Source organism: Tenrec ecaudatus, chromosome 13 (genome assembly GCF_050624435.1).
Source record: "Tenrec ecaudatus isolate mTenEca1 chromosome 13, mTenEca1.hap1, whole genome shotgun sequence".
Taxonomy (NCBI): domain Eukaryota; kingdom Metazoa; phylum Chordata; class Mammalia; order Afrosoricida; family Tenrecidae; genus Tenrec; species Tenrec ecaudatus.
The window spans coordinates 29,157,677-29,178,336 of record NC_134542.1 but is presented as its reverse complement, the minus strand read 5'-3'; the positions used below and the strand labels follow the sequence as shown (position 1 = coordinate 29,178,336).

The 20,660-nt window shown below is 43.3% G+C and overlaps 1 protein-coding gene across 3 annotated transcripts in view; it reads left to right on the top strand.

Annotated features, from left to right (window-relative positions):
• The window catches only part of UNC80 (unc-80 subunit of NALCN channel complex), a 249,347-nt gene that overhangs the window by 185,296 nt on the left and 43,391 nt on the right, over positions 1–20,660 (top strand). For all 3 annotated transcript variants that reach the window (XM_075529392.1, XM_075529390.1, XM_075529391.1), the window contains 7 exons: positions 931–1,065; positions 2,435–2,573; positions 3,678–3,774; positions 7,504–7,674; positions 10,811–10,903; positions 13,715–13,750; positions 14,169–14,387. In XM_075529392.1, coding sequence (XP_075385507.1) covers positions 931–1,065; positions 2,435–2,573; positions 3,678–3,774; positions 7,504–7,674; positions 10,811–10,903; positions 13,715–13,750; positions 14,169–14,387 — 890 coding nt within the window. The remainder of the gene's footprint in view (positions 1–930; positions 1,066–2,434; positions 2,574–3,677; positions 3,775–7,503; positions 7,675–10,810; positions 10,904–13,714; positions 13,751–14,168; positions 14,388–20,660) is intronic.

The window sequence follows — 20,660 nt, the reverse complement described above, 5'->3', positions numbered from 1 at the left end:
CTTTCTATTCTACCTCCACACATTGGTTTTTGTGGGGTTTTTTTTTTTTTTCAAGAGTGGGCATCTACCTCACTTTCAAATTTGTGACACACTTTTTTCATCTGACATGAAGAATATCCTGGGCATCTTCTCGTGCAGCTACATCTAGATGTGCAACATTATTTTAAATGACTGTACAGTATCCCCTGGTACGCAGGCGCCATGATTCACTTAACTAATCCCCACTTATGAATGCTTTAAGTTGTTTCCAATTTTCCACGACTATTAGTGAATTGAGCTGCTAACCACAAAGTCAGAGGTCCAAGCCCACCAACTTCTCCCTCGGAGAAAGACGGGGTTCTCTACTCGTGTAAAGATGGAAAGTCTTGGGAGGCCCCAGGGGCCGTTCCCCTCTGCCCTGCAGGGTCACTGTGAGTCAGAATCCACGCAGTGACGGTCAGCTTGGATCAGAAAACTTGTACCAGGTGTTCTCATGTGTACATCTCTGTACGTTTATCCAGTTCTTGTCTCGAGAGCAATTCCTTCTCACAAACATTCTGAGAAACAGACAGCCAAGTTAAGGTTTTATTGTAGCTTACCAAATGACTCTGTAGAAGCTTTGAAATCTTTTCCACCCCCTGCAACTAGTCTAAGAAGCCCTGGTGTCACAATAATTAGGTGCTAACCCAAAGGTTGGCAGTCCGAAGCCACTCCTCTGGAGAAAGCTACAGCAGTCTCTGTCTATAAATGATTGACAACCTGGAAATCCTCTGGGAGAAGTCCTACTCTGTCCTGTAGGTTTGATGAGTGAGAATCAACTCTATAGCAATGGGTTGGAAACAGTCTTTGAAACTAGCCATTTCCCTTTTTTATCTCATGGATCAGTTTAACGTGTAAACAACTTTGATATTTCAGTAAAGCATTTTCTGAATATGTGGTACTTTTCTACAGGTGTATTCTGACTATGAAAGCAATCCCCAGTTGCGCCAAGCCATCGAGTTTGCTTGCCACCAGTTTTACATTCTGCACCGGAAGCCCTTTGTACTCCAGCTGTTTGCCAGTGTAGCCCCTCTCCTGGAATTTCCTGTAAGTAAGATCTCCTTCTTCAACCAGTGTCCAACTCTCTTCCACAAGACAGGCTGTTCCCTGGTGGCTGACTCAGCCTCTGGGATATAGACTCAACTAATTAAAGAGATGAAGAGCAGAAAATGATAAAAGCCACGTTTCTCACATCTTATTCCTTTCTGTCGCTGTGCCCACTATTCCGCTTTGCCATTGTCTTCAGAGTAATTAGTACCTTCTAACATGTTATCCGTGTGTCTGTTGCTTTAAGTAGCTATACCATACCAGCCAGGGAAAGGTAGGCTCCAGGAAGTCCAGACCTTGGTCTAGTTGGTTTGTTTGTTTAGTTGTTTTTGAAGTTTTTTTTATCTTTTCCTTTTGCTATAACCTCAATGCACAGAATGGTACCTGGAATTTAGTAGTAGGAATTTATTAGTCGTGGTCGTATTGAAGTATAAAGTATAATGAAGTTTAAGAGCCATTTTAAATAGGTTTGAGATGGCAAATACCCATCAAATAAGACCTGCGAAATTCTCAACGTTGTTAAGAGTCAGAATCTACCCCCCAAAACCTATTTGAAGTATTTGACCAACTCGTTATGAAAATTTCTCTTGGAAACTCTGGGCCCCGCCCCGTCATCTTAGGCCAACGACATATGCGCATGATTTTTTTTTCTCATCAGTTTCAACATTGCTCTGTTTCTCTGGTGTTGCTGTTGGGAGGGGTGATTGAGTTGGTTCAAACTCAGAGTGATGCTGGGTGCGGCCGATGCGAAACACACTACTGCCTGGGTCTAAGCCCTTCTGATCACGGCTTCTGTGTTTGAGCTCCTTGTTGACATCGCATGGCCCTGCTAGGAGTGGTGTTTACAAGCGTGTCTTCTCAATCTAGTCATGCCCCGGCAGCAAATGAAGGTCCTGAAAGTTTTACGGCCTCATGGCATCATGATTGACTGACGTACAGCGCTGCCCCCGCGTGTTTGAAATGCCTTCAGCCTGAGGGCCTCACCTTCTGGCACTATTACCTGACAATGCTGCCACTCACACGCTTTGCCGTGGCTAATGTTTCAGAAGTAGACAAACTACTCGTATTTCTGAGTTTCAACTAACATCTCTTCTGTGCTAAATTGGCATTTATTAGCGACCTTAAAAGAGTTCTGTTACAATATGTATAAGTTATTATTCATACTATAAGATAATATAAAATATAATGTAATAAGTAGAATGGAAAGAATCTATTAAGTCATGTCATGGAGATAAAAGTGTGCCAGCAGAATACCAGATAGTTGTTGTAAGTGCTGTTGGTGATCATGTTTATGAATTTTGAATTCCTGATCTACCCATACTCCTGTAAGTACTGGGTCAATAAACTAATGTTCCTTGACTTCACACAGGATGCTGCTCATAGTGGGCCCAGCAAAGGCGTGTCAGCTCAGTGCCTGTTTGACCTGCTGCAGTCCCTGGAGGGAGAGACCCCTGACATATTAGACATTTTAGAGCTGGTCAAAGCAGAGAAACCTCTCAAGTCCTTAGGTAAAACCAAAACTGCCTTTGACATGTTTTTCCCCTTAGGTCATCCTCTGAAGAAGCTTTAAACTCTACATTGGAGGTTTTAAATGAGATCGGAACAGCAAGACTGAAGGTCCATAGCCTTTTGAGTGGAGGGCAAGCTTCTATTTCCTGTTTTTGTTGTCCTTGTTCTAATTTTCTGGGGATTTTAGAGAGCGAGGCGTTCTCTGCTATGAAAATGTGGGTACAATGATACTAGAGTATTGCTCAAGGAGCCTTCCTGGTGCTGTGAATTCAATGCTGGGCTGCTGACCACAAGATCAGCAGTTTGAACTCACCAGATGCTCCATAGGAGAAAGCAGAGGCAGTCTGCTCCCATAATGCTTTACAGTCTCCGAAATCCTACACAATAGCTCTACTGTGAAAAGAAAACAAAGCTCACTATGAGCCAAAATCAACTTGGTAGCTGTGGATTTGGGTTTCGTTTTTTTGAGCACTGCTGGAGCACTGCTATTTTCAGATCAGTGTGTTTTCCTGGGCATGTATGAATCCAAATAGTCCTTTATTATCAAAGAAGAGGGACAGCTATGTATGCCTCGATATGATACACAGTTCTCTTACCTTAGCCCATGCCCGTGCCCATCAATGTTTTCCAGTAAATCAAAGAAAAAAACACTCTTGTGTCACATCTCGTCACACATCTCTTCAAAAATAGTAAATAGATTTTCAAACCTCTTAGATGTAGAGGAGCCCTCGGGGGGGAGGGCAGTGGCAAAGCACTTGGTTGTTCACCCAAAGGTTGGCTATTCGGACTCATCAGCTGCTCCAGAGGGAAAAGATGAGGCCACCTGCCAGCCTTCGAATCCCTCTGGGCGGGTCTCCTTCGTCCTGTTGGGTCCCAATGACTCAGAATGGACTTGATGGCAATTTTGGGTGTGTGTGTGTGTGTGTGTGTGTGTGTGTGTTTGGGTTTTTTTTTTTACTTTATAGATAAATCAGTGTCTAGAAATAAAACTATTCTTAACAAAATTTTAAGATTTGTTCTTACAAATTTTAAGAGAGAAGAGGTGATTCTTTCTCCCTGGCAGAATCCATCTGACTGTTTGCCTTGACTCTTTGTCCCTGCAGATTTCTGCTATGGGAATGATGTCCTGACATTCTCTATCAGTGAATCCATTAAGCTCTGTGTCACTGTGGTGGCCTATGCTCCGGAATCGTTCAGAAGGTAAAAGGAACCTCGTAGTCTCTGGTTGGGATACATAAATATGCAAAAGGAAAGAAATTTGAATAAATGCATCTGTTGTGTTTGGTAAGATTAGCCTGGAGCATTCTGGCAAGTAGTTTTCCAAAACGAAAATTAGGAAAGGTCATACGGGAGGTTCTAAAAAACATAACTTACATTCTTGCCGTAAAGTATCTGAGATAATTTAGTTCTCCTCACTTTCCGAAAAATTCCAGGAACTCCGGCTATTTATTTTACTGGCCCTTGAAGTTTTTTGCCATGATTTATACAAGCCCACTAGAAATAATGACTAGTGTTCATATAATTGGTACTTATTTATTCTTACCTACATATTTAGCCTTTTCATTGTTGCTCATGCTTTCTTGCATTTCCACAGGTTTATATGGGACATTTACTCAAAAATAAGTATAGATCCTTTAATATTTCCGTAGTGAAGATACGCTTGAGACAAATTCTATCTTTTTGTATTTTCTCAGATCATTTTATTTTGTTTAATGATATTGTCTCTCAATTATAGAAGTACTATTTTTTTTAAACTTCTTTTGGCAATTCACCAACCACTGCCTACTGACTTCCATTGTTTTTATTGAAACTTAGCTCTTTTGTCAGCTTCAAGCGTCATTGCTCGTTTCAATTGAGTGTACCCTTTTCTCTCTAGTTTGCTTGTGAGGATGTTTCTCTGTTTGGGATTTTCAGCAATTTGACTCTGATGTGCCCAACAACGCTTTTCTTAATACCATATATACTCATGTATAAGCTGAAAATTTTTTTATGCTGAAAAAGCCCCCCTCAGCTTATACTCAAGTGAGGGTCACACCTACATGTTCTCTGGTCTCTCGCGCTCATCCGAGAGCGCCTGCAGCCTCTGTGGGTGGTCTGATTACTGCTGAGATCACCGCTCTTCTTTGCTCCTGCACACCAGCAGCCTCTGTGTTATCCGTGCGTACTGGACAAGAACCTGCCCGCTTCTGTGTGCAGGTACCTGTGGCGCACCGCATCCTTGTCAGATGATTGTCGGGTGTGGATGGTCTTCTTCTCCCGCTCTTTCCAGGGCTGTGACCAGTGATGTAGCCTTACAGTCTTACCCGTGCTTGATTGTACCCCTTGCTTCGCCCAAGCATTGCTGAATACAAGTACTGGTATATCTCTGGTCGTGGATATATGTTTATTTACAGTACGTAGTCTGCCATATATATATATATTTTTAATTTTCTTATTAACCGCTCCCTATCTGGACCCAGTGGTGACGATGCCTGCATAGAGCAGCCTGTGTTGGGGCTCATAATGCACACACTGTGTTGTGTACGCACTGTGCTACTGCATGTGTTAGATTAGCACTTCCCAGACATACGCGGTGACACAGCGCATGCGGTGACACAGTGCGTACATAACACAGCGTGTACGTTATGAGCCCTAACCCAGGCTGCTCCGTGCAAACAGTCATGTCAGCACATGCTGGAATATCATCAGCCTGCGTTAGGCCTCAAACTCTACAAGCCGCGTTGTGCACATGCAGGAAGGCAGTGCGTGTGATAACACAGCGTGTGTAGTTATTGTTGGCACCCTATTGTTTGTGTTGACCCTCTTTTCCACTTACAGAGCTAGTTCACTGTTTTTCTTTGAAATAAATCTTCAAAATCATTTAACCTACTGATGCCTCAATTAATGTAATTTTACTGGTATCTATTTTTATTTTGAAGTTTACCAGTCGCTGCTGCATTTCCCACCCTCGGCCTATACTCAAGTCAATAAGTTTTCCCGGTTTTTTGTGGTAAAATTAGGTGCCGCGGCTTATATTCTGGTTGGCTGATACTTGAGGATATACAAGAATTATCTCCTTGGTATACAGAGTGCTTTTGAAGATAAATCTGGGCAGCTTCCAGAACTTTTGAGCATTCCCTGCTGTACCTCCTCCCATGTTGCTGCTGCCCTACGTAGTCTTTCCTCTCCTCCCTCCGTTGGAACCCATATCTGACCTTCTCACCCTGCCCGCCAGGGGGCTATGTTGCTCTCCTTGTTGTCCATCATTTTCCCTTCTCTTCCTCTAAATAAACATTCCCAATTGACCTTTGTTCCAGTTCACAGTCATTTCTCCCTCTGTGTGACTTTCGGTAACATTTCTCTTGAGAGTCTTTGACCTTAAACATTTTACTTCAACTCTAAAATTTCCATCAATTGATATTTAAATTTTAGAGTTCTATCACCCATTTTACACAACCTTTTAATTATGGTGATTATGAAGTCTGTGTAGAAAACTTGTGGTGTGTTTCTTGGTTCTTTTCCATCCGTTTTGATCATGAGGCTTTCACACGGCTGGTCTAATATGGAACGTTCTGTGAAAAACATCAATTGAAGGTCTGGCTAATACCCTCGTGCTGCAGGAAGGGTTTGTTATTACAGGCTGGTGGATAATTTAGGCAGGAACAGCTCATCTTGATTCAGCCTGGGTTACGTTTGGTTTAAAGCCGCGTGTCAGCCTTTCGGAGCTGTTCGATTCCTTGCACTCTCCTTGGATGCAGTTCTGTGATGTAACTACACCTTCGAAGGCCCTGAACTCTACTGTCATCTATTTATTCAGCTCCACGAGTTTGCTAAAACTTCTGCTTGGCTTCCCAATTTCTTAGCCAACACTTTAGCTTGGCTTGTCCTAAGCTTCTTGGCACAAGTGTCTGGAAGAGAAAAGTGCTGCCTAGTGTCTAGTTAGCTTCCTTTCCTCCAGAATCTTGATATCCCTAAGATGTATCTGGAAGCGTTTGACATCTACCAGATACCTCCAATTACACGGATTTTTATGTCTGATTTCTCTAGTAAGAAAATTCACCTGTAACAGCTGCTCCATTATTCCACAAAGCATAACTGACTGCCCGTTTTTTTAAGATGACAAAGAGGATGCGAAGGAGTGTCCCTGCTCCATCCTCACACCTTCCAGATCCTCACAATGGCCCCTTGAGCACTTCCTGCAGGGAAAGGACATTGCCAGCAGCCAATATTCCATCTTTAGAAGGACCCTGGAAGAATTTCACTGATACCTGTAGGAAGCGATCCAAGAAAGTCTTAGTTTTGAGTTCTTCGGGATCTCCGCCAGTCAGGGCCTGCTTACTGGAATGCACAAAGGGAGATGCAATTAGGAGAACCCCACCCCCCAACACAAGGTGTATGTTGATGTTACCCATTTGCAGTTTGAAAGGGAGGAAAAATCCACCCGTGGCATAATCAACCCATAATTCCTGTCTCCCCTTCCAACTGGGGCTTCTGACTAAACCAATACAAACTTGAGTGTGGATAAGCAGATCTGACTTTAGATGGACATCCAATCGCTGTGGGAAGCCTGCCTGCCTCCCAGGGAAGGGCTTTACCTGGTCTCCTGCAGTGGAACAAAAGTCACACTCACTGAATCAATTCCTGAATGGAAGCTTTGATGACAATTGTGGGGTCTGTCACTTCGCCCACTGCCATTCTGTTACCCTCTCGGCAGCCTGGCTGCACAGTTAACCCCGCCAGTGAGACCGCATGCATCCTCGGAGGCAGGATTGTTAGTTAGCAGGCGCTCTTGTAACCGATGCCTTTGGACAGCGTTTCCAGCCGCTCCCTGACTCTGGAAGTGGGTGTGAAGGCGAGGGCACTCAGAACACATCCCCTCTCTGATAGGAGCCGACCAGCAAACATCCATCGTGTGCCGTGTGACCGGGGATTTCTCCCTATTGTTTAAAGTCTTCAGATGCTGATGGTCTTGGAAGCCTTAGTCCCTTGTTATCTCCAAAAGCTGAAGAGGCAGACCTCACAGGTGGAGACCGTGCCTGCTGCCCGCGAGGAAATAGCTGCCACCGCTGCCCTTGCCACATCTCTGCAGGCGCTTTTATACAGTGTCGAGGTCCTCACCAGGTGGGTCACGGCCAAATGTAGCCACTTAGGCCATGAAGAGAAGCCAATGCAGTGTCTATAAATCTCTAACACCCCATCTCTGATTCACAGCTAAGTACCCCACCTCAGCCCCTCCTGGCTTAGCCCCGCCAATATTCTCCACGTTGTTGGGTAAATAGTGCTCAGTATTATGAATCACCATAATAATGTTAATGAATTTTGCATACATCTTGCTGAGCTTCTCTGGAGGTCTTAACCCACTGATAACATTTATTTTGACCAAAGGGCCAATTTAGTTCCTATGAAAATGCCAATCACGTTTTCATTAGCTGTGTTAATGAGATGTGAAATCTCAACCAAGCATTCTTTGATTCATTATTTATGAAGAATTACTTTTTTAAAGACAATTTCAGAAGCCATATAACAAACTGCAACATGGCATCCTGAGGCTTTAGCAACGAATTCTCCAATTCTCCGTGGGAAGAGATGAAGTAGTGCTGAGGCACAGGATGGGGAGACCTCCTCTTTGAAGAGGGGAGAGGCCCAGTCCTGGGGTGATGGCTTCATAGAGGCCCTGAGAGAAGGGGCGGATCAAGGGAATGACAGAATTTACACCCTTTCTTCCGCACCCATCTGGCCACGTCACTGGCCCCTTCCCGTGACTCGAGGGGAGAGAGATGGTTCGTTTGCTCTCGAGTGATGTTTTACTTCTTTCTCCTCGTAGTAAGTAACGTGTACAGGGGTAATTCCAGTACCTTATCCTAAATTCTATGAAGACCCTTGAATGAGCTCTGGCCTTTAAATTCTGTGGCTTTAAAACTCATTGTTAAGCCACCTCAGCCTGAGGCAGTTCAAATGTCCCGGTGCACTCAGCATTCTTTGGGGGGAGTACAAGACTAGCCCTATGCACCGGGGTAGTAATTGTTCACAAGTCATTATTGTGGCAAAAAGGAAATAAGAACTATCCCTTTTACATCCACTGCCCTCTCGTCTTTATCTCTTGAGGGGAAAGCAGTCTACAAGGGGCATCAAAAACCTTGTGGGAAGATGGGTTTAAAAGATAAGAGAAGTTTTTCCCACAAACTTTGTGATGCCTCTAGATCAAGGAGTGTCTGGGTGGTGCGCACAGTTAAGCGCTCAGCGACGAACTAAAAGGTGGGTAATTCCACCCACTCAGAGGTGCCTCAGAAGAAAGGCCTGGTGGTCTTCCTCAAAAAGTCATAGCGCAGAAAACCCTATGGAAGACCTGTCTGCTCCGCATGCACAGGGTGGCCCTGAGTCAGAGCCACTGTCAACTCTTTGGTTTGGTCTGACACATAGGGATTCCTGGTAGTCCTCTTGGGAAGGCATTGGGCTGCAAGGTTGGCAGTTCAAACCCACCTTCTGCACTGCAGAAGAAAGATGAGGCTGCCTGCTTCTGTCAAGATAAACAAAGCCATGAAGCCCTAGATAGAGTCACTTTGAGTCAGAATCAGCTGCATGGAAGTGCACTTGTGCTTTTTCTTTACTAAATATGTATATTACAAATGAATTCATTTACTGTTTTAGGTATTTATTTTCTCGTGGACTAGAAGTATAGGCGATCTAGGCTGAGTTATCTGCTCATTTAAGACTGAAATCAAGGTATTGGCCAGACTGAGCTCTTACCTGAAAGCCCTGAAAACAGTCCACACTCACGCTGGTTCAAGTGTGGGACCTAATCCAGTTCTTCACTGCTTTAGGCCCGAGGTTCCCTTTGCCAGCTGGTCGCCACTGTCTGCTTTACAAGCCACCTGCACTTCTGTGCACATGTCCTTTTGGTCTTCCAACCAGTAGCGGCACCTCAGACCTGAGTCTTTACACCTTGCTGCTGTTGAGGGGCGCTGTGATTAGCCCGCTATCCACAAGGATGCGCTCCCTTGTGCCGTATAATGTACCATAATCACTGGGGTGGCCACAGACAGGCTTGGCCTCCTACAACAAGGCCCAGGAAGGGGAGGACTGGCGTGATTGATGAAACGGGCACCAGAGAAGCAAGCCTTCAAGAGTTCATGGAAGCAATGGCTTTGAAGAGCTACATTGCCTCTTCCATGTTTTGCTTAGATGACAGTACAGTGGTAAACTTCAGTTAGTAGTTAAGGTACACCTTGCAGATATTTAATATTATTTAGTAATAATTTAATTTAAAACAATAATAAGTTAATAATACTTTTACTAAGCATATAAATTACTGACTTCCCCAACCTGAACCAAGTCAAAGCTGCTTACTTCTAAGCTGATTCTCACTCATAGTGACCCTATAAGATGAGAGTGAACCTGCCCCATAGGGTGCCCAAGGCTGTAAATCTCTGTGGAATCAGCCTCTGCACCATCTCTGTTCCACAGAGTGGCTGGTGGGTTCTCACCACAAACTTCTTGGTTCACAGCTGAGCCCTTTAACCAGTACACCACCAGGGCTTGCTTACAGATTGACCTCACTGTAATCTAGTCAATTCCAACTGATAGCAAGCCCATAGGACAGGGTAGAACTGCCCCTGTGGGTTTCCAAGACTAACTCTTTATAGAGTAAGCAGTCTCATCATTCTCCCTAAGAGTGGCTGGTAGTTTCAAACTGCTGACCTTGTGGTTAGCAGCTCATTGCTTAACCCAGGGCTCCCTTACTGATTGACTACTAATGTGTCCATTTATACAGGTAGCTGTAGATGGATTTTGATTGAGAGGATTGTTTTAGTCTTTGATACTAACTCAGGAAAATAGACTGGCTGGTTACGGCATAAATGATCAAAGTTTTACATATATGTGCTTTCTTGTACATACTAGAAGGGTTAGCTAGTGTGTAGAATTGAAGGATTGAAGCATGCACTCTCTCAATTCATACAAACATAGAGTTTGATTTCATAAATATCCATTTCATAAAGTCATAATTGATAGCTCAGATTGAAGAGATGGTAGAATTTACATAAATCATAGGGAGCTCTTAGACTTTGGGGATCAATGTTCCCTCAGAAATGTCTCTCAGAATAAAGAGAGTGAGAGTCTGAGAGAGAAAAATAGAACTAACAGCCTGCCTTTTTTAAGACCCCCAAACTCAAAGCTTATTATTCAATAACTTGAGGGCCCAATCGATGTCCCCACTGCTGTTGCGATCACACTGTTGTGGTTTCTGTCTTTGCTCCAGACCCATGACGGCCCCACAGATGAGCCGGTGTGACCAAGGTCATAAGGGAACCACCACAGCCAACCACACCATGTCGTCAGGGGTGAACACCAGGTAATTCACTGTGGCTTATTAAATACTCTTGTGGCCTCAGTTTCTTACAGCATGAATTTTAGCAGTTGGAAATGAGAGGAATCGAAAGCCTCATCTATATTGAGCTTGGAAATCCCCAAAAAGAGGAGAAGAAGGAAGGAGTTTACAGTTGTAAGAAAATGCCAAGGCGTCTTTTAAATTTTTCAATGGGAAGTCTGCGCCATCTTCATAAATTGGCATTGCCGTAGTCAGTCACTGAGCACCGCGAGTGCGGTCTCACCTGTCTCCAAGGAAAGAGCAACAGCAACGATCGTAATCGGGAGGTGCTAGCCTTCTTACTCCTCGGTGGTTCTGTAGAGTCCACTGTGCTTTATCCGGACAGGTTTACTACACATAGCTAATCCAAACTTTGATTTAACGCCAAATGAGTTTTCATGATCGTTGGCGTAACTCAGTCACTGTCTATACGAGCTAATACTTTACCTGCTTTGTTCAACAATATTAACCTTTAAACATCACAACACACAGAAGTGTTTTCAGCTTCCTCCTCCGAGGAATGCTTCAGGTAGAGCAAACCTAAATTAAGAGAACGTGCTTTGGCCCATTATGAAATGGATAAAAGCAAGGAAACCCTAAGCAAAAACTAAAAAAAAAAAAAAAGAGAGAGAGTTCCACTCTCCCTAAAGCACACTTGTGAATGTGGACCATTATTTATGAGAAGTTAATTCTCTGCCCTTCATATAGACTCATATTAAAAATTTAAAAATACAGACTCTAAACCCAACTGAAAATTGTCTGGTGCGTTAGTTAATTTATGCTTGTTACTTCCACATTAAGAAACGTTTTGTTGGCATTTCAGTGATGGATCAGGGCTCCTCTGGCATCCTGGGCAGCTTGAAACCAGTCAATAATGGTGCTCAGCCGCGTTTGCAGAAGGCTATCAGTGACAGTGAAAGCCCCCAAATCCATATGTTGAGTCCCCACGTGGATTAAGTCTCCAGTGAATCCCCTCTGGCCCTTGCCCAGGGGTGGGAATGGCCTTTCTCGCAGAGTGCACTAGAAAGCGGATCCCTGTAGATGCTGTTAGGGGAAACCTTAACACATCACCACTTGTTCTCCCCTTCAATTGTTCTAGTTTTTAATATTTTCTCCTTTCTTTTTTATAGATATTTTTCTTGGTTTTATTTTGTTAATGTTGTTTGGATTTGGGTTTTTTTGTCTTGTTGTACGTGTTTCTGAATATGAAATCCATGGTAGGGAAGATCTATAGAGACAGTAATTGGATTAAGAGTTTCTTAGAGGTATGGCGGGGGGTGTTGGGGGGATGAAGAGCTATTAAAAATGAGTACACGAATGAAAAAAAAGGTTCTACAATTGATTATGGTGATGATTTGCACATCCCTTTTTAATGTGTTTAAACCATTGAAGGATGCGCTATATGGTTTATATGTCAATAAAGCACTTCACAACAAAGCCCTCATGGAAGAAGCACACCAGCCTGTACGATCATGAGGTGTCACTGGGATCAGGTATCAGGCATCAAAGACCCAGAACAAAACCATACCCAACATGAATGGTGCGGGGGTGGTGGTGGGGGGGGGGGCTATGGAATGGAGACCCAATGCCCATCTGTAGACAATTGGACATCCCCTCACAGAGGGGTCACAGGGAAGAGATGAGCCAGTCGGTGCAGTGTAACACCGATGAAACACACAACATTCCTCTAGCTCTTTGGTGCTTCCTTCTCCCTACTATCATGACCTCAATTCTACCTTACAAATCGGATTAGCCCTTACCATGTAGAGTGCTACAGATAAGAGCCCACAACACAGGGAATCCAGGATAGATAAACACCTTAGGGCCAAGGAGGAGAGTAGAGATACCAGGAGGATTAGGGGAGGGTGGGGGAAGAAAGCGGGAATCGATCACAAGGCTCATTCTATAACCCCCTCCCAAGGGGACAAATAACTGAAAAGTGGGTGAGGGGTGATGGAGGATGATGTAAGATATGGAAATAATAATCTGTAACTCATCAAGGGTTCGTGAGGGAGGGCGGGCAGGGGAGGGAGGGGGAGGAAATGGGGAGCTGATATCGGGCTCCAGGGGGAAGAGAATGCTTTGAAAATGATGATGGCGGCATACGTGCAAATGTGCTTGACACACTGGATGAATGTATGGATTGCGATAAAAGATGTAAGAGCCCCCAATAAAGGTATTTAAATAAGTAAATAAAGCACTTCAATTTTTAAGGGTATTGTTCACAAATTTTAACAATCTGAAATGTGAAAATAAATCAACAAATGCTTCTGGAGAAGGGGGACACATGCAGTCCAGTTGATAAACAATCCCTAAGCCTTGTGGTTTTCGAGGTCCGCACAAAGGCAGCAGCTCCTTCCTCTGCCCCCTGCAGCAGACCACATGGGGTGGAAGCTAAGGATTAGGTTCCCTTGACTTCCAAGTTTTCTACAATTGCCTGCCTTCTGCCCACGTCATGCCCTTAAATGCAGTTTTTATTTGTCTTTATACAAGTGTTACAAGATTTCATAGGGAGCTAAATGAAAAAAAAATCTCTCTTGGGATCACTATGTATGTCTTCATGAATGTATCAACATGTACCGTATATACTGATGGATAAGTCGAGTTTTTCAGCACATTTTTAATGCCGTTTTCGTGGTAAAATTTGGTGCCTCGGCTGATATTCAGGTTGGCTTGTACTCGAGTATGTACGGTATATGTGATTCCAGGGCTTTCCGTGAACTATCTGTCGGGAGCCCCAGCACAGGGAGGCTGGCCTTGCTCGGATAGTTACACAGACTATTTTCTGACTCGCAGGTATCAGGAACAAGGAGCCAAGCTGCACTTTATCAGGTACAGAAAGACTGGCTTCTTTCATGCCCCTGCTGTGATGATTGCCCTTAATTGTGTTTGTTTGTTTGTTTGTTTGTTTTCTCTAAATAACTCTCCATCTTATTACCTTGGCCTCTGGTCCCCAGGGCCTTTGTCTTTTCAGCTCGTTTGTGGTTCTGTCTGTTTTCATGTAATTGATGAAAGGAAAACTTGCTCCAAAAGTGGCTAATGGAAAGGCCTTGCGACCTGGGCCGACCTCTCCTCCAGGCCCTTAAGCTTTCGTGATCCCACAGACCGACTTCTCCTAGGCCCTTCCCCAGGGAGTCATTCATTCATTAGGACCCTTCTATTTCTGCAGTGGGACACCCTCCTCACGCAATTGCCACACATACACACACCTGCCTTCCCAGAGCTCAGTTAACCCTTTATACTCTCCCAGGGAAAACCTTCACTTGCTGGAGGAAGGACAGGGTCTTCCCCGAGAAGAGCTAGATGAGCGGATTGCTCGCGAAGAGTTCCGGAGGCCCCGGGAGTCCCTGCTGAATATCTGCACTGAGTTCTACAAGCACTGTGGGCCCAGGCTGAAGATCTTGCAAAACCTGGCTGGGGAGCCGCGGGTCACTGCCCTGGAGCTGCTGGATGTGAAGTCGCACATGAGGTAAGTGTCTCCGTCCCTGCCGCTGAGTGCGGGCAGGGCCTATGCCATGTATCTGGGTATTTAGGGGGGCCCTGGATAAAAACAAAGAAAACTTGAGTACTTAAACTAAATGGTTCCCCGTGGATTGGGATGTGTATGGCTTAGGGCCCTGTGGGAAGGTGTACAGCAGGCCATCAGAGAAAAAAGGCATTGTCCATAGTGACGTCGCTCAATAAAGGAGGACCAGAGAAAGGAAACCCCACTGTCATCCTGTTGACTCTGACGCACAGAGACCCTGTGTAGGGTTCAGAGGCTGCAAATCCGGAAGGGAACAGACAGCCTCGTCTTCCTCCCTGCAGTCTTGTAGGGCACGTTACTGAGACTTTACATGGCCCCCTGGAGCAGCTGGTGGGTTTGAAGCACTAACCTTGCAGTTAACAACCCAGGGAACTGTCAGCATCTGAATTCTTAGAAAAAGAGGCTTCTTCCAAATTCTAATTACTACTCAGATTCTTACTTTTCTTATTTTCTTATGAATCCAATATATATCTATATATACATGACACATGTATCTCCATGATTCTGCATGGAGAAGTGCATTACTAATTTCTGTTCCAAGACTTAGTCTGCTCCCGGACTGAAGACACTCCCCAAACCAAACCCGTGGTAATTGATTACCCTCACCACGGTGACCCTGGATACGGTGTCCAAGGCTGTGAATCTTTACAGGACCAGACAGTCTCATCTTTCTCCCAAGGAACAGCTGGTAGATTTGAACCACCAATGCCACCAGATAACTACAGAAGGGCGCAGTAATGCACCCTGCAAAAGTCAAGTTCACTGCCATCCAGCCAATTCCAACGCATGGTGACCCTACTGGAGAGAGGAGAACTGCATCTGAGCGTTTCTGAGACTGTAGCTACTGAAGGGGATAGAAAGCCTCAGTGCTTCTCCTGAGGAGCAGCTGGAGGTTTCAAACTACTGACCCTGTGGTGAGCAACTCAGCTCATACCCACTATGCTACCAGAGCTTCTGTACTTTCCCAAAATAAAATAAGTCGATTCCCTCTAGTCAATTCAGACTCAGAGGCGCCCTCTAAGACAGGGTAGCTCTGCTCCTGTGCGTTTCTAAGACTGTAGCTATCTATTTCCTGTGGAGCAGATGGTGGTTTCAAACAACAGATTGTGGTTCTGAACAACTGACCTTGAGGTTAGCAGCCCAATTCGTAATCGCTACACCACCAGGGTGCCTGTAAAGGAGGGAGTAATTTTTGACTATTTGCCTTGTCTTTCTTGGAGCTACAATCCCATATATTCACAATGCATGATAGCTTTCCAAATTTAGGTAGACCGAGCGCCTGAATAATCAATCGATAGATCCTGGCAAACATTCTGAAGTGAGTGAAATTCTGAAATGCCTACTCCCGTGGGCCAGCAGAGAGCCCAGCCCTCAGCCTATGCACAACCCCTCCATCCTCCCTGTGGAGTAGCCAGTTCCTTGGTTAATTTAATGATAAAGGCTTTGTTTGTGCTCTGAGATTCTTAAAAAGAACCTAAGTCCAGGGAAGCTTCTCTTCAGATTGGGTTGTAAAATTCTCTTAAAAGGAAAAATGTCCTGGGGAGAAGAAAAGGGGAACCCATCACAATGATCTACATGTAACCCCCTCCCTGGGGGGTGCACAACAGAACAGTGGGTGAAGGGAGACATCGGTCAGTTTAAGATAAAAAAATAATTTATAAATTATCCAAGGTTCATGAGGGAGGAAGGGGGGGAAATGAGGAGTGATACTAAGGGCTCAAGTAGAAAGCAAATGTTTTGAGAATGAGGGCAACAAATGTACAAATGTGCTTGACACAATGGATATATATATGGATTGTGATAAGAGTTGTATGAGCCCCCAATAAAATTATTTTTTAATGGATGAATACCAAAGTATTCATGAAGCCCTGAGGACATAGTGGCTGCCAGCACTCAACTGCCAACCTAAAGGTTGGGGACCCAGGCCCACCAGCTTCTCCGCAGGGGAAAGATGTGATACCGCTTCAGTAATGGTGTCCCTTGGGAAATTCCAGCTTACATATAAAGCCAGAGCGTGAGTTAGGTTCCAGCCATTCTGGAATAGCATTGTGATTTGCTGCGCTAGGCCAATTCCTGGTTGTTAATATAGTGATGTAAATCAGTCTTTGATACGATTTCTACAGGAAGTGGACTGATTTCACATTTTCTGACCATGTGGGTGTGCACCTATGCCGGGAGTCAACTAATTTAAGTAACTCACTGTCCAGATAACTGTTTTCTTGTTACCGTCGAGTCAATGCTGACTCATCGCGAGCTCCTGTGTGTTTCTGAGATTGTAACTGTTAATGAGTGGAAAGCCCAGTCTTCCTCCCGCGGAGCTGCTGGTGGCTTTGAGCTACTCCTCATCATTCAGAGAGCAGACCAATGAATGACCACCACACAACTCTTTTAAGTGTATTAAATATACATATACTGAAAAGTAGTTTTATTATTTTGTCGCATTAATACTTAAATAAGAACAGTAAAGGGGTTCACAAAATTAGATTATTATAGATTTTAAAATATAAATACTTGACTCCCTCCACCCCCAAAAAAAACCTACAATAAAAACTGTTTTTGAAGATATTTCCATATTGATTCTTGATTGGCGTCCTCACTTGGAATATTCTTCACTTTTATCTGAGCATCATCGGCTGTGTCATTCATCCTTAACCATCTTTTCACTGTAGGAGCAGGATCCCTTTCCTTTAAAGGCAGGCCAATTCGACAATAGTTGCTATGTTTGATCTAGTCCACACGGTGACTTCTCTTCTCTGAACATATTATGTTAATCTTTGAAAAATACCTTTCCACTTCTGTTGAACTTACAGAAATTGCACAATTCACTCCTACTGCCTTGTAGGACCTTGAGGCATAACACAAAGCTGAAAGGCGTGACAGTGTGTCACCCTCTGGTTGGTAATTTTTCTCTTAACCTTTTATGTTTGGTTCCTGAAGTAACAAATGCAAAGGACTAGAAAATATATAGTATTTCATGAAAAGTATAATAAATTTCAGAAAATGAATAAATATAGCAAGCATAGTTCTGTCCAATTTTTAGATGGTCACTACAGGTTCTAGAACTTGACTATCAGTATCTAAACTGCTACTTCTTAAAAAGGATCCCTGGTGGGCCAATGGTTCAAGTCTGCTCCCTGGGAGGAGGAGCCCACAGTCAGCTTTTCTCTTGAAAACCCTGTGTGGTGAGTTCTAGGAAGGATCCCAGAATCAGAATCACGAGTGAAAGACCTCGAGTGCCCCCTGCTGGCCAAGCCTATCAACTGTTAAACGACTATCAGTTAAGGCTTCAATTCTAGCTGACTCACATGTGGGCCTAGTAGGTCCTTATGGTTAATGAGAAGGATCTAAAATAAACACTGTGCTAGATACTGGAGATGTAAACAGCAATAAAATATTGGCCTCAAGATGACCACAGCCTAATTCAAGAGACAGACATGAGAAAATGATTATAAAACAATATTGCAAAGACTATAATCAGAGAGATGTGTTTCTATATTTAGTTACCATTTTACAAAGGATTTGAGGCAAATAAGAAATTTTACATGATACAGATGGAAAGAACTATATACCTAATAGAGTCAGAACAATGTAGGAAGTGAGGAAGAAAGTTAACATTGTTTATGATGAAATTAGCCCAGGAGTTTCATACGATTTGATCATAGTAGTTGTTATACATGAATTACTGACACTTGAGTTTCTAAATTATCATTGTAGGTGTCACAACTAATTGCAGACTGACAGTGTCCATAAGACAAAAATAACTCGTCATTTAAAGAGACATTGCTTCCTTTAAAATAGGAAACAAGAAATAGTTCTTCCTTGATGTTTGTTAAGAGGAAAAGGGGGAGATGAACAACATCCTCAAAAATATTGCCATACAAAATCAGTGCCCTCTGGTCCTCTGGCTCAAATGGCTTCATGACATTGCCCAAACAGGGCAGGGGACAAAAGGCCCTGTGGCTCAGAGACTGAGTACTAACAAGAGAGTCCTGTCTATGGACCAAGAAAAGATGCTACTGACCAAAGAACTCTATCCTGAGCATTTCTGATCTGAAATGTAGCCTGTTACTTTCCCTAATGAACCCCATAGCCTTGAATTAATGGATGAATAAATAAGTAATCTTGCCATATGAGATACAAGTGCCCATTTCATATGGCTGTATGCCTCCATTATAGGAAGGTGACGTAATATCATAGTATCATTCAGAAAAAGGATCCATCTGGAGCTAACATAATGTCCTTCAAGAGCACAGTTATATCTGGGCCTGAGTCTATTGAAGGCAAATGTTTAATAGTCATGCAGTTTCTCACCTCGAGCTGTTAAGAAGCCGTGCTTTCTGGTGTGAGAGGGCCTGTGTTGAGAATGAGAAGATCCGTGTGCTTTCACCCTCCACCTCGCGAAGGGCACACATTTCCTCACAAATTAAATGAACACTTAGATGGTTGTGGAACTTTGAAAAGGACGAGGGCAAAGAATGTACAGATGTGCTTTATGCAATTGATGTATGTATATGTATGGATTGTGATAAGAGTTGTAGGAGCCCCTAATAAAATGTTTTTTTTTTTAATCAGAGAAGAAAAATAAAAGGGGAAAAAAGTGAGGTATAAATATATACATTTAGGAGTTTGGGGCATGCATGTTTTATTTAACATTTTTAGAGTAAATGATATCATCCAGGGTTTATAAGTAATTGGAATAATGTAAAATAATATGGAGTAACTGAACAATATGAAAGATAGAGGAGAAGTTTGCAGCTGAATTCGATCCAAGCCAAAGAGCCAAGAAGCCATGCTGAGGTGATCTGTGCTCCTGCCTTGGCAGACTAGAGGATGGACTGCAAGGCTTTTGCATATTCTTGATTGGATAGAATCTCTACCCAAAAGCAATGCACTGCCTCATTTGCCTAGCTCATAGCTGCCAAGGCAGGAGAGTAGGAACTACCAATTCCTCCCTTCTCTCTCTTTCTCCCCCTTGCCCTCGACATCCCTCCTCCCGACCTTTCTCGCATTGGGAAACTTCGGTTTTCTATTTGGGAAATGTCTGTCAAATTTCAGTTTATCAGAAAACTGTTGAGATGTGAGACCAGCAAAGATGCTATAAAAGAAAAATTGGGATTTTTTTTCTCAAAGCAAATTGATGATCAGGAGTAGATAAATGCAAATAATAATCTATGCAATGGCTGAAATCCAGCCTTAAGTATCATTTTCAAACTTAAACAGATCATCCCTCAAGCACTCTACAAGGTTAGTTATAAAATAGCTTTAATAAGGACAAGAAATGTGTGCACATAGATATTTGAAATTTCTATCTGACATATAAGCAGCCTGGGGGGGAAATTACCTAATTTATTTCACATTTATAAGAATAATAAATAAAAATTATGCACTAGCTGGTTAAAATAATTTCTTTGAAATGTGTGCAAAACTCTTTTTAGTATGATTGAACTATATGTCATGTGATTTACATGTCAGTAAACTCTTACTTAAAAAAAAATATGGAAGGATCAAGTAGCCTCTAATGCCAAGCCTGAGACCCTGCAGGTCAGCTTCAGCGCAGAACACTCAAAAGTCACTTTTGTTAAAAATGCAGAAACAGCTTGAGAACAGGTATCTGACTTAACTTTAAGCAAGTAGCATTAAACATTGAAGAAGCTTCATAAGTGAATCCCCCATATCTCTTTTTAAAAAGCATGCACCATTTCCTAAAGGATGATGTGGCTGACCGGTTTGGAGAGACAGCAGCATTCGTGGGGGTAAAGAGATAGTAATGAACTTGTCAGTGGCGGGGGGTGGGGAGGTGCCATGGAGGAGATGGGATGGATTTGTGCTTTCAGATTAGGCCCAGTGGTAAGAAATGAGAGTGAAGTCAAGGGCTTGCATGAAGAGAGCTTTTCAGAGTGTGTGTTTCCAAAGATGGACTGAGCTGCTGTGAGTGGTAGGGGACTTACCGTCCGTAGAGCTAATGAAATAGGCAAACGTAGAGAACGTGATAGAGAGGCAAGGACTTGGCTGCGGTTTCTAAGGTGGGGTGGCTGTCAAAGTCACCTGCAGATAATTTCAACTCTAGATCCTTTCAAGAATTGATCCCATCGCTCCTGTCTACTGAAGTAACCAAATGGAAATTGTTTCTTATTAAAGCGCTACATCTAATACAAGAGCAAAGGAATGACAAAATGTTAGCATTTACCACTCCTACTGAAGCAATAACTGCAATAA